This window comes from Danio rerio, chromosome 11 (assembly GCF_049306965.1).
Source record: "Danio rerio strain Tuebingen ecotype United States chromosome 11, GRCz12tu, whole genome shotgun sequence".
Classification (NCBI taxonomy): domain Eukaryota; kingdom Metazoa; phylum Chordata; class Actinopteri; order Cypriniformes; family Danionidae; genus Danio; species Danio rerio.
The window spans coordinates 28,561,975-28,577,789 of record NC_133186.1 but is presented as its reverse complement, the minus strand read 5'-3'; the positions used below and the strand labels follow the sequence as shown (position 1 = coordinate 28,577,789).

General features: G+C 36.3%; 1 protein-coding gene across 7 annotated transcripts in view; it reads right to left on the bottom strand.

Annotated features, from left to right (window-relative positions):
* unm_sa1614 (un-named sa1614) overlaps positions 1 to 15,815 on the bottom strand; it is a 91,588-nt gene that overhangs the window by 64,640 nt on the left and 11,133 nt on the right. For all 7 annotated transcript variants that reach the window (XM_005169326.6, XM_685280.10, XM_073916771.1 and 4 more), the window contains exons 2-5: positions 3,907 to 3,979; positions 2,908 to 3,053; positions 2,562 to 2,636; positions 1,277 to 1,326 (exon numbers count right to left, since the gene is read on the bottom strand). In XM_005169326.6, coding sequence (XP_005169383.2) covers positions 1,277 to 1,326; positions 2,562 to 2,636; positions 2,908 to 3,053; positions 3,907 to 3,979 — 344 coding nt within the window. The remainder of the gene's footprint in view (positions 1 to 1,276; positions 1,327 to 2,561; positions 2,637 to 2,907; positions 3,054 to 3,906; positions 3,980 to 15,815) is intronic.

Genomic DNA, 15,815 nt, shown 5'->3' with positions numbered 1-15,815 from the left:
TTAAATATTTCCCAAGTTATGTTTAACAGAGCAAGACATTTTTCACAGTAGGTCTGATAATATTTTTTCTTCTGGAGAAAGTCTTTGATTTTAAAAAAAGCAAAAATAAATAAAAGCAGGATGGATGGATGGATGGATGGATGGATGGATGGATGGATGGATGGATGGATGGATGGATGGATGGATGGATGGATGGATGGATGGATGGATGGATGGATAGATAGATAGATAGATAGATCTAGATCTGTTTTTACATTACTGTGATGATTAGGTTTAGGGTTGGGGTAGGGGTAGAATCTAATAAAATACAATTAATGGGAAATTTAACTATAATATAAATAATTCTCGTTAACTTCTGGCCGCAACCATATGTGATCAATAGCTGGTTAACCATGTGAATAGATGATAACAGCCTTCTGAGCCTACAAGTAGATGCAGATGGCCCCTACTGGCCCATATCTATCAGTTAATAACCATTGATAATGCCCATTCAATCGAGAGATATCATTTGAATTGGCTGATTATTCAAATGTTTGGTTGCAGTTTTATTTTCTCATTTAGGAAATTCATATTTTTATTCTGCAAGAATGCATTAATGCAATTGATCAAAGGGAAAGGGTAGTAAAGATATTTACAGTGTTATACATTTATATTTTTAAAATGCTTTCTATTAAATAGGAAAGTCTTTAAAAAAAGATCTGTACAACTGTTTAGAAGATTAATAACCCTAACAAATATAAAAAGCATTTTGAAATAATTAGGATGGACATGTGACACTAGAGAAAATTACATTTTGCCAGCATAGACATAAAACAGCTGTTTGAAATTGTAATAATAATAAAAAAGTACTTATTTTGTATTTTAAACACTTAAGTGCAGCATTAATGAGCATAAGACTCTACTTTCAAAAGGGTAAAAACTGCAAAAAAAAAAGGTTGTGAAATACTGATCCACACAACCACCAATCTGTGAAAAAATATGAGAAAACTAGAAAAAAAGGTGAAAGTGATGGTGATGCTACAGAGAATATGCAACACATGAGGCACAGAGAATATAAATCCTACACAGTTTCTAAAACTGGTTGTTGTTTGACACAAACAGTGAGAGTGTGTCATGATCAAAATCAATGAATTTTCTCTTTCTTATTTTGAAGCTTTTGCAGTATCTCTGGCATTATGAATCAAAATAAACCACAACAGTGGATGTTAAAAAGACAAAAACAAAGGCACAAGTGCTAGAAATTCTCCTCACTTAAAGTGTTATAAAAAGCACTCACAATTTATTTTCGTAATCTCTCCATGCCTTGTCAAAAGGCTTTTTTAGGTCCTGAAAAGATGAAAACAGAGTTAGAACAAAATCATCCGACAGTAAAAGCCAGGTAAAGAACTGAGAGAAGTCTTCATCTGTCTCATTACCATCTGCTCACATTAAACACCGTGCTTATGGTAATGATCTATGTAATAGATTTCATCTTGCAGAAGAAGAAAACACATGTTTTATTGCCTTCTGGGGAAAATAACCTGCACACTTCATCTGCATTTGCATCAGATATGCTAGGAATAATAATAAAGGACCAAGAGTATCTCGTTTTTAAATAAAGAACTACTTTTTTGTATTTATTTATTTCAGTACTTTTACAGTACTTTTTTATGTAATATTTTTTATTGCCATTATCATTCACTATAATAGTATACAAAGCAGTATTTTCCAAAATTCCCAACAAAAGTAATTTTGAAATATCTTCCCTAATGAAATATCAGTATCTATTTGAAATATCTTACTATTTTTTTTATTAAAGTTTTTATTGTTTTCTTCTGGTACACGACAAAATAATACAAACACATACAAACACATTACAAATGATCACTAGTGGCCTACTAAATGTAAAGCCAGAATGTATACAGTGGTTACTATGGACAAAAGTACAATATTATTAAAATAACCTGGTAAGTAGTTTTAAATTGTCTTACAAGACAAAGTCACATAAGACCATAAGTCTTCCCACACTGGGATACCTACAGGGAACCCTGCTTTGCTCTTATTATCTAATTTGTAAAGTAACCATTCATACGAAGCTTTAGTCATTATACTGGCCCATTCTTTTAACTTTTGGGAGTTTTCCAGTGTTTTAAAATGACTCTAGCTGTCACTGAAATCCCCACCATGATGAAGTTTATTTATAGAGAATCTTTATATACAAATACATATATACACACACACACACACACACACACACACACACACACACACACACACACACACACACACATATATATACATACATATATATATATATATATATATATATATATATATATATATATATATATATATATATATATATATATATATATATATAAACACACGAGTATGCTGTTACACTGTTGTATAGACACAATATCACACTCCTAGCAGTGCGATGTGGCTGTATATCATCAATGGTGGGACGCTAGAGAAACGCACACCTCCCACCAGTGCCGATATACAGCCACAGCCATATCGCACTGCTACTTGTGTGATATTGCATATATAAGTCACTTATATTATAGATTTCAACTTACACCTTTGACCTCTTTCAGATCCCCTTTTACAAGCGAGTCCAAGAAGAAGTTGACGTTGTGCAACATGCTCTTCAACTGATAAAACAGAAATATTCAAATGGAAAGTGTGTGAGCTGGCAAAACACATTTAGTCATTACACATGCTGTTACTTTTAAAATCAATTGAACAGAACCTGCCAGAAAAAAAAGCCCTGAGGACAGAAAACTGAGACAAACTTTGGGGCAGAAGCCGAGCTGTTTGCAGATAAGGCCTATCTTATAAGTCCAAACTGTGAGTAATGCTAAAAACTATTCGGGATTATGCAGAAAGTGGAAAACCCTTCCCGGAGCTTCATGTGTCTCTTACCAAGTTCTTCATTGGCGTCAGCAGTTCTTTGGAGAATTCGGCAAACTTATTAAAGGCAGAGGCCACTTCCTGCTCTCCATTGTTGCGGAAATTCACTGCCAGCTTCTCCATGGAATTGATGTATGACTCCAAATGTGATATGTGGTCTGGAGCGAGAATATTTTATATTTACATACAGTAAATATACCCAATGTAGAGAAGAAAACATGGGTATTGACTCAAAAGCACATGACACACATACACATGAGATTTTCAAGTTTATGGAGACTTTTTTTAGACATAATATATTTATACGGTATAGACTGTATGTATGTATATATATATATATATATATATATATATATATATATTTTTTTTTTTTTTTTCTTATCTGTTTATCAAAATTGTATGGAAATAACAGGATAGTTTTACAGAAAAAATAGAAACAAATACTATTCCCAACCCTTCCCCGTAAACAAAATGAAATTACTATTACACAAAAAAACCCCGACCCTACACCCTAGCCTAAAAGAATATTCAGCACTTTACATTTTGAAAAAACTTAAACTGTAGGATTTATGAGCTGTTTTCCTCATGAGGAAAAAATGTCCCCACAAGTTCGAAACATACTGCTATTAGTACAGTACACTTGTATGGACACATACTGTATTGTACAATAAAATGAATGCCAGGCCCACACACACACATACTGTAAAAACAGGGCATTTGCCATCCACTTCATACATATTCATATGTGCCTGGGCTGGAGGAAATGTTTTGCATGCCTTGTCAATCTTTCTAATGAACTAACACATAATCAAAAAGACTAACGAATGCCGCTTACAGTCTGATGTGCATGACGTTAAAACAAAACAACTACTGCATTTCAGTGAAGACTGGCATTTCTGACTAAATGGCTTGACCCAAGTATCTTTAACGATAAATGATACCCTGTCAGGTATTTTTCAGACATTTAAACACAAATACATCCAGTGGAGTCAATGTTATTTTAAGCTATACCTTGACCGGAGATATGCTTTGCTTTGGCTGCTTTCTTCATTTTCTGCAAGATTGTGCGGTCGGAATCCAAAGCCTTTTAAAAGAAAAAAAACATAAAATATAAAGGTGTCATCAACATTGAGGGAAAAATTGAGATTCATGTACTATATTCGGCAGATATCAGCACATTTATCCGGACTGGTGAATAAAACGCAGATTTTAATGATAAAGCTTATAATTTAGAGTCAAACTTTGAGAAATATCTGATAAATAACAATAGTAAGAAATTTTCTGTAGCTGGTGACTGGTGTTCATCAATGTATTAATGCTTTCAAATTGCATTAATATTATTTTTTTATTATTATTTATTATTTAATTTCCCAGTAATGGTTTTTGGCTGGAAGGGCATCCGCTGCATAAAACATATGCTGAAATAGTTGGCAGTTCATTCCTCTGTGGTGACCCCTGTTAAATAAGGGACTAAGCCGAAGGAAAATGAATGAATGGTTAAATCTGTCACAATTACCAGCGATCTAATCTTCATAGATTGCTGGAGAACATTCACAACACAGACTACAATCCTGTCTCAAAAGAACTACAAGATGCACCACTCACACATCTGGCCTAGATCCTGTCTGATTGCAAACACTCACAGCTGAAGCCGCTCGTGAACTGATTACATGGACTATAAAGAGAGCACTTACACATATCTGTGCTGAGTCTTGTTTATCTGTCTAGTTAACATTACGACGCAGTTTCCTTGCCTTGTCCTGCCGTGTACTGATGTTTGTTTGTTTGTTTACGTTGCCTGCTGCCTACCTGTATTGACCTATCGCCTGTTATTTGACCACGACTCTGGATTCCCTGTGTACATCTGTTTGCCCCTGTGTTGCTTGCCTGACCATCTCTGCATTTAAACCTGCGTTTGGATCCGCACTTCCTTTGTCAGCATCTCCGATGTGACAGAATCTCTTAAAATCATTAAAAAACTTGCACTGTGGTAGTTAAACAAACATACGTTTATTTACATTTTGAGTAGTCTGAAGTGAAATGGCTGAAATTTCCAAGGAAATCATAAACTAAAAAATCTATTTGTTTACTTTCATTATTTAAAAGAAATGTCTATTTTAATTTAACAAGAATACATTATGTCTGTTCTTAAGGTCAGGGTGAGCATAAAATGTTTGACCCCAAATCAGTGTATTCTAGGCAAACATTTCAAATTTTAAATACAATGTTATTTAAATACAATAAAAGAACATAGAAAGAATGACACAGAACTTTCAATAGTTCCTTACAGAAGCACATTTCCTGTTTAAAAACAGCAGTTACACGCAATCGTGAAATGATTGTAAAATCGTGTAAAGGCTTGTGAAAGAGTTTCCCCTCTGAAACAGGACTTTCTAAGCTAAACTTGTACCACGCGACACTTGGGTTTCCATAAAGCAGCAGCTGAAGCATGAAGTATGTTTGTTTTGTCAATAGATAAGCCAGAGCAAAGAAGCAAAAATTAATTACCGGCATCATAGTAGCATGTCTACAGGCTGCCGTCTGAGAACATGATACATTGCTTTGTGTGCTTCACAACAGTGTGTATGTTGTTCTGAGGCAAAATCTCACTAATTTGACACTTTTTTAGAAGCTATTTACACCTAGCACAACAGTGAGGGCACATTTTTATAACACACACACACACTAACACACACATGCACACTAAAACATTTGGCATTGGAGCCCTATAAACAAGATTCCAGGTTTTATTTCATACAGTGTGACAGTCTATGAAAATCCTGTATCAACACAGCTTAATGGGAAACAGTATTTCCTGTGGATGTCCATCCCAATTATCCCTCCCTTCACTCAGGATAAACAGTTTATTCCTCCGGGAGTAGAATGAAGCCTTTCTGAGGATTGTAACACTTCTCTAGCTCATGTCCCATTGGTTTAGCAGTGCACTAAATGGTACCCATCTACTATTCAGGTGATTTAACATAATCACTTTTCCAAGAGAGAATCTCCAAAGTCTTTTAAACTAACAAAGGTTTTGGTTTGAAGAATCGAGGATGTCCCCAAAAGAGGCTTTGGCTAAGCAGGTTCATTTGTTTGCTCCAGTTGAGAAAAATGGAGAGAGATCAGCTGTCATGTTGTGTTTGTGCCACTGAGAATCAAACTGGGAAGCCTATTATCTACAACAGTGCATTTATTAGATGTAGTGCTGCACTTGTTCCAGGAAAATAGTGGTGCAAAATGTAAATCTCACAACTCAAACTCAAAACAGTGTTTTCAGTACTCCCACTTCAAATAACCATTATTCAGTGCATGGAAAAGCTATATTGCACATGAACTGAATAAAAACAACACCCACTAAAGACTGCAATCCACTTTACAACTTAGATTTTTCTGGAAGAGTCAGTGTTACAATATACACTACTTGACAAAAGTCTTGTCGCCTATCCAAGTTTTAAAAACAACAAATAATAACTTGACTTCTAGTTCAGAAGTGGCTTATATTAAAGCCAAAGTCTTCTAGATTACGCTTACCAAAATAAAATATGATCATGCCTTGATTTTTAATTATTTCATTAGGACAGTAAGGTCTGACTCTACTTAGACAAAAGTTTTGTCACTTGACAGAAATAATGTACAGCATAGAATATAAAGCCATGGTGCAGTGAAAAAAATAATAATATCGTGTATGACTCCCATGAGCTTGGAGAACTGCATCAATACATATCTGCAATACACAAATAACATAATAAAAAATCCATCTGGAATGGCAAAGAAAACATTCTTGCAGGACTCCCAGATTTCATCAAGATTATTTGGAATACATCTTCAATGCCTCCTCCTTCATCTTACCCCTGACATGCTCAATGATGTTCATTCTAGTGACTGGGCTGGCCAATCCAGGAGCACCTTGACCTTCTTTGCTTTCAGGAACTTTGATGTAGAGGCTAAAGTATGAGAAGGATCCTGCTGAAGAACCTGCCCTCTCCTGTGGTTTGTAATGAAATGGGAATCACAAATGTCTTGATACCTCAGGCTGTTGATGCTGCCATCCACTCTGCAGATCTCTCGCACACCCTCGTACTGAATGTAACCCCAAACCATTTAACTCCTTTACCAAACTTGATTGATTTCTATGGGAATCTTGGCTGCATGTGGGTTCCAATAGGTTTTCTGCAGTATTTGTGATGATTGGGATGCAGTTCAACAGATGATTCTTTGGAAAAATCTACCTTCTGAAACTTTTTCAAATGATCAACTAGAAGTTATTAGAAAGCTCTCTCTCTCTCTCTCTCTCTCTCTCTCTCTCTGCTTGTGTCTGATTCAAAAAGGGGAATAGGAGATCTAACATTTCACAACTGATGGAAATTCGGTCAAGTATTGCACTGCAAAGAGCAAACCTCATTTTAACTTGTCAATAAGTTGGCACATAACCATGAATTGGTTCTTTTCTTTCACATCATGCATTTAAAATAATTTAATGCATGGCAATTCCTTGATTATCCCTTACTTATTTTGTGGAATCTGTCATTTCCAATCTCCTGACTGACTCTGACTTTTGACAACTAGCACATTTAAATTCTGAAAGTTAAAGCTGGCCAGTCATTATTGGAGAGTCAGAATTGCCTATTATATGATTGATACAGAGCTTATTAGAGGTGAGCTCTGTATTTTATTTTAGAATAAATTGTTGGCCTATGGGTTAAGTCATCACGCCACAAAAGCTGTAATTAGATGCTCTGGATTCCCATATAAAATTAAGACTAGAACTAAGAACTAAATTGTTCCAAATTATATTAGAGCTCATCAGCAGCTCTGTTTCTGGACCATGTTTTTTCACTCATATTTCACCATGGCATGAACCCAACCAGGTACAACGAAAATCACAACACTGCAAACTTTGATATGAAGTCAGACAAAATCAGACAAAGCAATGTGAATGACACAATCGAATTTAAAAAAGTGGAGAATATTGTAAGAGTATTGTAAAATATGCACATGTAAGCAAATATTTAAATATGAGCATAAAGTGACCATCAATCACTGTGCTTCATTGTAGAGGCAGAGCTGGAGATACATTTTGGCACATTTGAACAGGGCTGATTAGGTTTTCCTTGAAAGGGACTTTGGTTAACCAATTCCTACTGAAAGTAACAACAGATAAGTACATTGGAATGCAAAACCTTTCTTTATTTGTATGGAAAATACAGGAAACAGGGCTATGTAGTGGAACCAATGCAAGATCTTGATATGCTTAAACTTAATTTAAAGAGGAAATATAAAGAATTCAAATAGTTTCACCAGTATCCATTAATAGAACAGGCAGCCATAACTTGTTCCTTGTGTTCACTTAGTAATATACTAAAGATGATTCAATGCTCAGATAAACTCACAGAGAAGATCTTTTTCTTTAGTGAAAACTAACTATAAATATATTTGCAGCGATATACTGATAACAAACAAATCCAGAAAATGTCCACAAAGCGCAGTGGTTATGTAAATCCATCCAGGCCATGGTTATATAAAAAAAAGTATCACAGTGAAAAAGTGATATTTGTTTATATAGTAGAAATTTGAATATTGTATAAAAACTGTTGTGGGGACAGTGTTGATCTCAAATATTGACTGCATTCATCATCACATTCATGTTGTTTTTACTGTATCACCATTCCATAACATGATTAAACCTCAGCAACATAACTATGCAGAAAACTGAGCTTAACTAGATTCTTTGTTCTCCTTAGCCTTGATGAAATCAAGTTCCTTTAAAAATAAAAAAAATCCCAGTTTCTATGGTGACTTCTTCCTGTTTCAAGACCCGTGTCTCTGACACTCGTGTCTTATCTTGCTGTTTTTATTCTCTGAGGAAACAGGCCTGTCAAATGCCAGCATAAAAGGATTATATGCAATTAATATTCATTGGTGTCACACATGGTAGTGTGAAGCAGAAATGTAATTCTCTGCTATTAGTTCAGAGAGCCCGTAATGAACTCCTCACATAGCACAATTGAGAAACATTCTGGCAGGATGTGAAATCATACGACACTGAGAAAGAGTCCACCATCATTTCGCCAACACTTTGAGGAATAGCTGCTCCAAAAATAAGGGAAATGCTGGCATTATTTACTCACCCTAAGAATCTTATGATTTGCTTTCTTCTGCAGGACACAAAACAATACATTCATCCTAAAAAGCAATGCTCATCTTAAATTTGGTTCTGCTCCATACTTATACCATACTCAAAATAGCTGCGTTCCAAATGGCACACTATATACTTATGCACTATGTACTTACGCACCTACACACTCAAAAGCATAGTATGTGTACTGTATGTAGTGTCATTCCAAATGGAACACTTATGTTTTTGTAACTAAGCCAAAATAGCTAAATAAATGACCAAACTACTAAATAATACCTGCCATGAGTACAACCGCATTCACCATCGGGAGGTGGTATAATCTCTCTCTTAGGAGAATTTTGCTTTCACAATCCAAAATGAATAAAGTAATCCAACATCAGTGCCAGAAAGCTTCACCCCTTCTGCTACATGAGCAAAGCAGCGGCCGTTGATGGTGTAATGTCTTTCCTTTTCTTGCTAACCAGCTGACCTGCATGTGGACTGCTTTCCCACTGTTACCAGTTTGTCCAGTTAGCTCAACACATACAGTTGAAGTCAGAATTATCAGCCGCCCTGTTAATTTTTTCCCCCAATTTTCTGTTTAACGGAGAGAAGATTTTTTTCCACACTTCATTCATTCATTTTCTTGTCGGCTTAGTCTCTTTATTAATCTGGGGTTGCCACAGCGGAATGAACTGCTGAGTCCAGCAAGTTTTTTACGCAGCGGAACCCATCTCTGGGAAACATCCACATACAGTACACATTCACACACACACACACACTACGGACAATTAAGCTTACCCAATTCACCTGTACTGCATGTCTTTGGACAGTGGGGGAAACCGGAGCACCCGGAGGAAACCCATGCGAAGACAGGGAGAACATGCAAACTCCACACAGAAACACCAACTGAGCCGAGGTTCGAACCAGCGACCCCACTGCCTTCTTGTTGTGAGGCCTACCTACTGCGCCACTGCCTCGCCCTTTTTCAACACTTTTCTAAACATAAGTTTTAATAACTCATTTCCAATAACTGATTTTTTTTATCTTTTCCATGATGCCAATAAATAATATTTTACTAAATATTTTTCATTCTATACAGCTTAAAGTGACATTTAAAGGCTTAACTAGGTTAATTAGGTTAACTAGGAAGGTTAGGGTAATTAGGCAAGTTATTGTATAATGATGTTTTATTCTGTAGACTATTAAAAAAATAGCTTAAAGGGGCAAATAATTGTGTCCTTAAAATGGTGTTTAAGAAATTAAAAACTGCTTTTATTCCAGCCAAAATAAAGTAAATAAGACTTTCTCCAGACAAAAAAATATTATCAGACATACTGTGAAAACTTCCTTGCCCTGTTGGAACATTGTTTGGGAAACATTTAAATAAGAAAATCAAAGGGGGCTAATAATTCTGACTTCAAATGTATGTTGGCGGACTTGAGTTGCAGAGTGGGTTGACAGTGACAACGAGGTTTGAGTCTGGTGACAGTTTCAGAAAGGGGGTAAGACAAAAACAGAAGGCAAAAAAATAAAATAAACAAGTAAATAATGGTAAGAATGTGGTAAAATCTGAAAAAGTAGTACAAATCTGGGGTCTTTACTGTTTCAGACTTGCTATTCATAACACTGCAGTTGTGTTTAAGGAAGCGGGTGGGCGGATCAAAATAGGTGCTTTTCAAAATACTATTGGTTGGGTTTAGTGTAGGGGGAGGGTGGGGGAATTGGTAGGTTGGTCAGTCAGTCGATCAGTCAGTAAACAGCGGCCACTGGTGGATTTACACGAAAACAGCAGGCATGAAATTTGAGACATCAAAAAGCATACACAGCGATCTCTAGCGAATTCGCAAAAACAAATACTGCAAATAAACGTAGCTCCTGGGACTTATTTTGCTCTCTTCAAAAATGTATATAGCTGTACGTAATCAGAATGAGCCTGCATTGTGTTTGTGGCATGTGAAGGTAAATAATGACCGAATTTTCAGTTTGGGTGAACTATCCTTTTAGGAAACATTTGCGCTAAAGTAAAAACTTAATTTTTCAGTGTGCTTTATTCATTCATTCATTTATTCATTGATTTTCTTTTAGGCTTAGTCCCTTTTTTTAATCTGGGGTCACCACAGCAGAATGAACCGCCAACTTATCCAGCACACGTTTTATGTAGTGGATGCCCCTCCAGCTGCAACCCATCTCTGGGAAACATCCATACACACTCATACACTACGGACAATTTATCCTACCCAATTCACATATACCGCATGTCTTTGGACTGTGGGGGAAACCGGAGCACCTGGTGGAACCCACGCGGACACAGGAAGAACAGAACATGCAAACTCCACACAGAACGCTAATTGAACCAGTCAAGGCTCGAACCAGCAACCTTCTTGCTGTGAGGTGACAGCACTACCTACTGCGCCACTGCATCGCCCGCAGTGTGCTTTATGTAGTTCATATTATTTTATCATCCCTGAAACATCACTTAATCACCATTCTCTTTCAATACAAATGCATTCCACTAAATAAACCCATGCAGGTTTAGAAGGACATGAGGGTGTGTGAATATTGACACTTATTTTGGCAAACTGCTTATTTTGCATGAAGGATGTTTGACTTGTCTTATTTTTAGCTCTTCCAGTCAGCTCGGTTATGTGTACACCGTGCCAATAACAATTCACCCATGTGCTGGTTCACCTGGAACTCATTCACATTCCCCTGACTAGGCAGAGTGAGAAACCTGTACTCAGCATGGCAAACCTCACACATCTTTTGTTCTTTATGGTAGCAGAGGTGCCTGGTCTGTTTGACTGGCCTTTGTGTGCTTTTAGAGCTATTACATGAAAACGCTTGTGAAAGTCCCCACAGAACACATAGAAAGGATCGAACAAGACCAGTGATGACCAGCCATAAATACTCATCTAAACGGATATAGTGGTAAAAGCTGTGACTAAACTGTTGTTCACATAGACAAAAGGATGCCATCGTCGGTATGAAAGTATTTTTGTCGTAAGTGCTCATAACAAAAGTATTCTGACAATAGCACTGCTTCCCTTTTTTTAATTAAAACTGCATTTAATCTTAAAAGCTAGTTCTTTTCCACTGGAGAAAACATTGTCCTCATACTCTATCTTATTCTTTCCCCACAACAAAGCAGACACAATGCTTCTTCTTGAACTGACACATAACAGCTTCATGCCAGGAATCCACCAGAAGACATGCAGTAATCATGTTTGGAGCTTGGAGGCATTTTATAATTGAGGAGCACGACCAGATGTTTATCTCCATCTTTTGTGCTTAATGAACACACACACACACACACACACACACACACACACACACACACACACACACACACACACACACACACACACACACACACACACACACACACACACACACACACACACACACACACACACACACACACACTTTACTGTGGATTTCAGCACATTAACCAAGAAGGCCAAAAGTGAAAGTCAAACTAACACCACACAACCATGATAGAATTCACATCCTCACATTCATCAACTGTCACTTTCTAGAACAATAGAGTAAAAGATGAGCAGAAACAGTCCGTGAGCACGTTTACATTTACACCAATATAATATGCTAATACTAGTAATAATCAGCTTAAAGAAAAATCATGCTATCCTAGTTTACATGCAAATCAGTAATCCGCCAAAGCAATCAAACTGTGCTTACAAACAAAAATGACTATTAATGATTCAGTTCATTTGATGGCCAATGACAGTGACGTCAAACCTTATCATAAGCAGGAACTGGGCAAAAATACATTTAAATTTTCATTCATTCATTCATTCATTCATGTGTTCATTCAGTCATTCAGTCATTTATTCATTTTCTTTTCGGCATAGTCCCTTTATTAATTAGTGGTGGTCCCAGCAGAATGAACTGCCAACGTATCCAGCATATGTTTTATGCAGCGAATGGTCTACCAGTTGCAACCCAACACTGGGAAACACCCACACACTCTTCCATTCACACACATGCACTATGGTCAAATTTACAGTGGCCGAGAGAGCAAAACGCGATGCAATTTAAGAAAGCACATGCAATTACAAAAAACATCAGTTCTTCATCAGTTTGACAGCACACGTGTTGCAAATTCTCACAACACAAACAACTGAAGAAACGCACAGCAAATTAGTCACAACACAAACAACTGAAGAAATGAGCTGCAAATCCGTCACAACACTTGCAAATATGCACATAACACAACGAAAATATTTCAAGAGGACCCAAAAACATGACAGACCTTGCTGAGATATTAATGTGTTTTTTTATTTATGTTGTGTAATCAGGATATTAAAATAAACAAAAAACAGCTCACCTTTCAAAAACCACCAATCACTTCACTCAGCAACAGTCAAGGCATAATACATCCATATCTCAGCAGGGTCCGTCATGGTTTTGGGTCTCTTAGAAAAATTCCCGTTGTGTTAGTGCATATTTGCAAGTGTTTTGACCAATTTGCTGCAGGTTTCTTCAGTTGTTTGTGTTGTGACCAATTTGCAACAAGTGTGTTGTCAGAAGATTGTTTCTTTATTTGCTGGTGTTTTGTGTAATTGCATGTGTTTTCTTAAATCGCAGTGCGTTAAGCTCTCTCGGCCACCATACAGTTTAGCTGTTGTACACAGCTCTAAGTGAATAAAAACATCACCGGACTGATCATGACACAAAGATGATGATCCCTGACAGATGGAAATTTCGCTGCGGGGCATAAAGGGTTCATTGTTACAACAATACAACAGTATAGCCAACCTAGTGCTGTTTGCTCATGTCATTTTTCTGATGATTAATACAATAATTTACGCTGCCACGTGGGATTCACCAACTGTTTGCTATTAGAGGAATGAGCAGCAGAGACTATTTTGTATAGGACTTTGTCAGACTTTGACAGGAACTTTATCGGTAACTGTTACAGTTCATATGGACCAGTTTCTTCTTCCTCCAAATCATACATGTAAGTGTAATTAAAATTATTGCCTTGTTTTGTGTAGTTTGCAAAATATGTGTTTAATTGTGTGTTGTAAGTTATAATCGCCCTGCGCCGCTTGTAATCACTTATCTATTATAGATCAGTGCTGGTACTGTATCTCTCAGGTTAAACCTTCATGGACCTATTCACATATTGTGTCCAAAATCAAATTCTGCTTCTGATTCTGCTTCTAATTCTGATTCTTGCTTCTGCCTTTACCTATTTAAATACGTTTCTGTACTCGCGATCCCCTGCCGTTTGTCTTTGCTATGGCCACCATTAGCTGTTCCTACACACACAAGGAGCGATCAATTTTCAAAATAGTTCAACTTTTGCCACTGTGTGGATTAATACTGAATGTTTGTCGTTGTTATGACTTCGGGTTAGCGTTAAGAGTAGAGTAATCTGCTGCTGTTTAACTGCATTGCGTTATTGTATTCCTGCATTGGGCTCTCACATGTTTCACTTGACCTTGCATGCATATCAGCCTTTTGTTGGAGACCCCAATACCAAAATATGACCTTTTATGATGCAAAATAGGGGCTCTTTAAAAGGGAGCATAAAATTTCTTCGCTAACAATGCATCAGTGAGCCTATTGGATCAATCCCTTCACCATTAACTGACTCTGCGAAGTAAACAATGTTTTATAACAACACATTTTCTCTGCAGCTTTGTTCACCTTTAGGGGAAGTTGTGGCCTAATGGTTAGTGAGTTGGACTTGTAACCCAAAGGTAACTTGTGTTTCTCTTTGAGTTTAGTATACATTTTGCACAACGTTCATACAGAAAGTCCTGCTTAAAGATGATAACCTGTGGTTTAATATAAACCATATAAACATTTATAGCATGGCCAGTTAAATTTCTATCATCCCTGTTCAATGATTATTAAACCTATTAGCAATCTTAGATTTAAAAGGGCGATAGGCCTATAGGAAGACTTCATTTTAATTTTTCATTCACAGAATTTGTACTTAAACTCCTTTTACTCAATGTGAAAACATGATTTCTGAAAACTTCTATAATCTACGCAACATAAAAATATGATATTAAGTACAAAAATATCTGTTTTTGCAAATAAACACATACTGTATATATCCTGCTGCTGCCGTGTAGCGGGAGTCTGGAGTTTTTGACCTGTCTGTATAGACTGGAGTATTATTAAATATTTGTATTTCATATATTGTGACATTTTGACATCTTTAGGCAGACATCCTTCCTCTTATTCACCCCACCTGCAGATCAGGTTCTCAGGCATTTGAAACAGCCAATGGAGTATTGTAGGTGAGGGACTTATTTTAATGTTGTTTGTCTTATTTTCCTGCCATCTACATCAGCAATCCATCCATTAGTTGTACAGCATACTTAATCTCACAAGATTTGTTCAGTTCTTCTCTAACTTGAAGAGTTTTAGTTTACCCTCTTAAAAACACCAGCTAATAATTTTGACCTTAAAATGGTTTTAAAAAAATTAAATTAGCTTTTATTCTAGCCAAAATAAAACAAATGAAACTTTCCAGAAAAAAAAATATTATCGAATATACTGTAAAAAATTCCTCGCCGTGTTAAACATCATGAGAGAAATATTTTTAGAAAATAATAATACTTTTATTTATTCAAAGTATTTTATTTGTTATGTTGGTTTTCATCTTGAATCGAACATTAAAACATCTTCTTCACGATACTCTCAGTATTTTGATTGTTGTAAAAAAATTGTATCGCTGTGTATTTGTGCAAATCTAAATGTAAAACTTAATATAGCCTTCTGTGAATCCAAATCTGGTTATGAATGTGCAAGTAAGCGCACACAT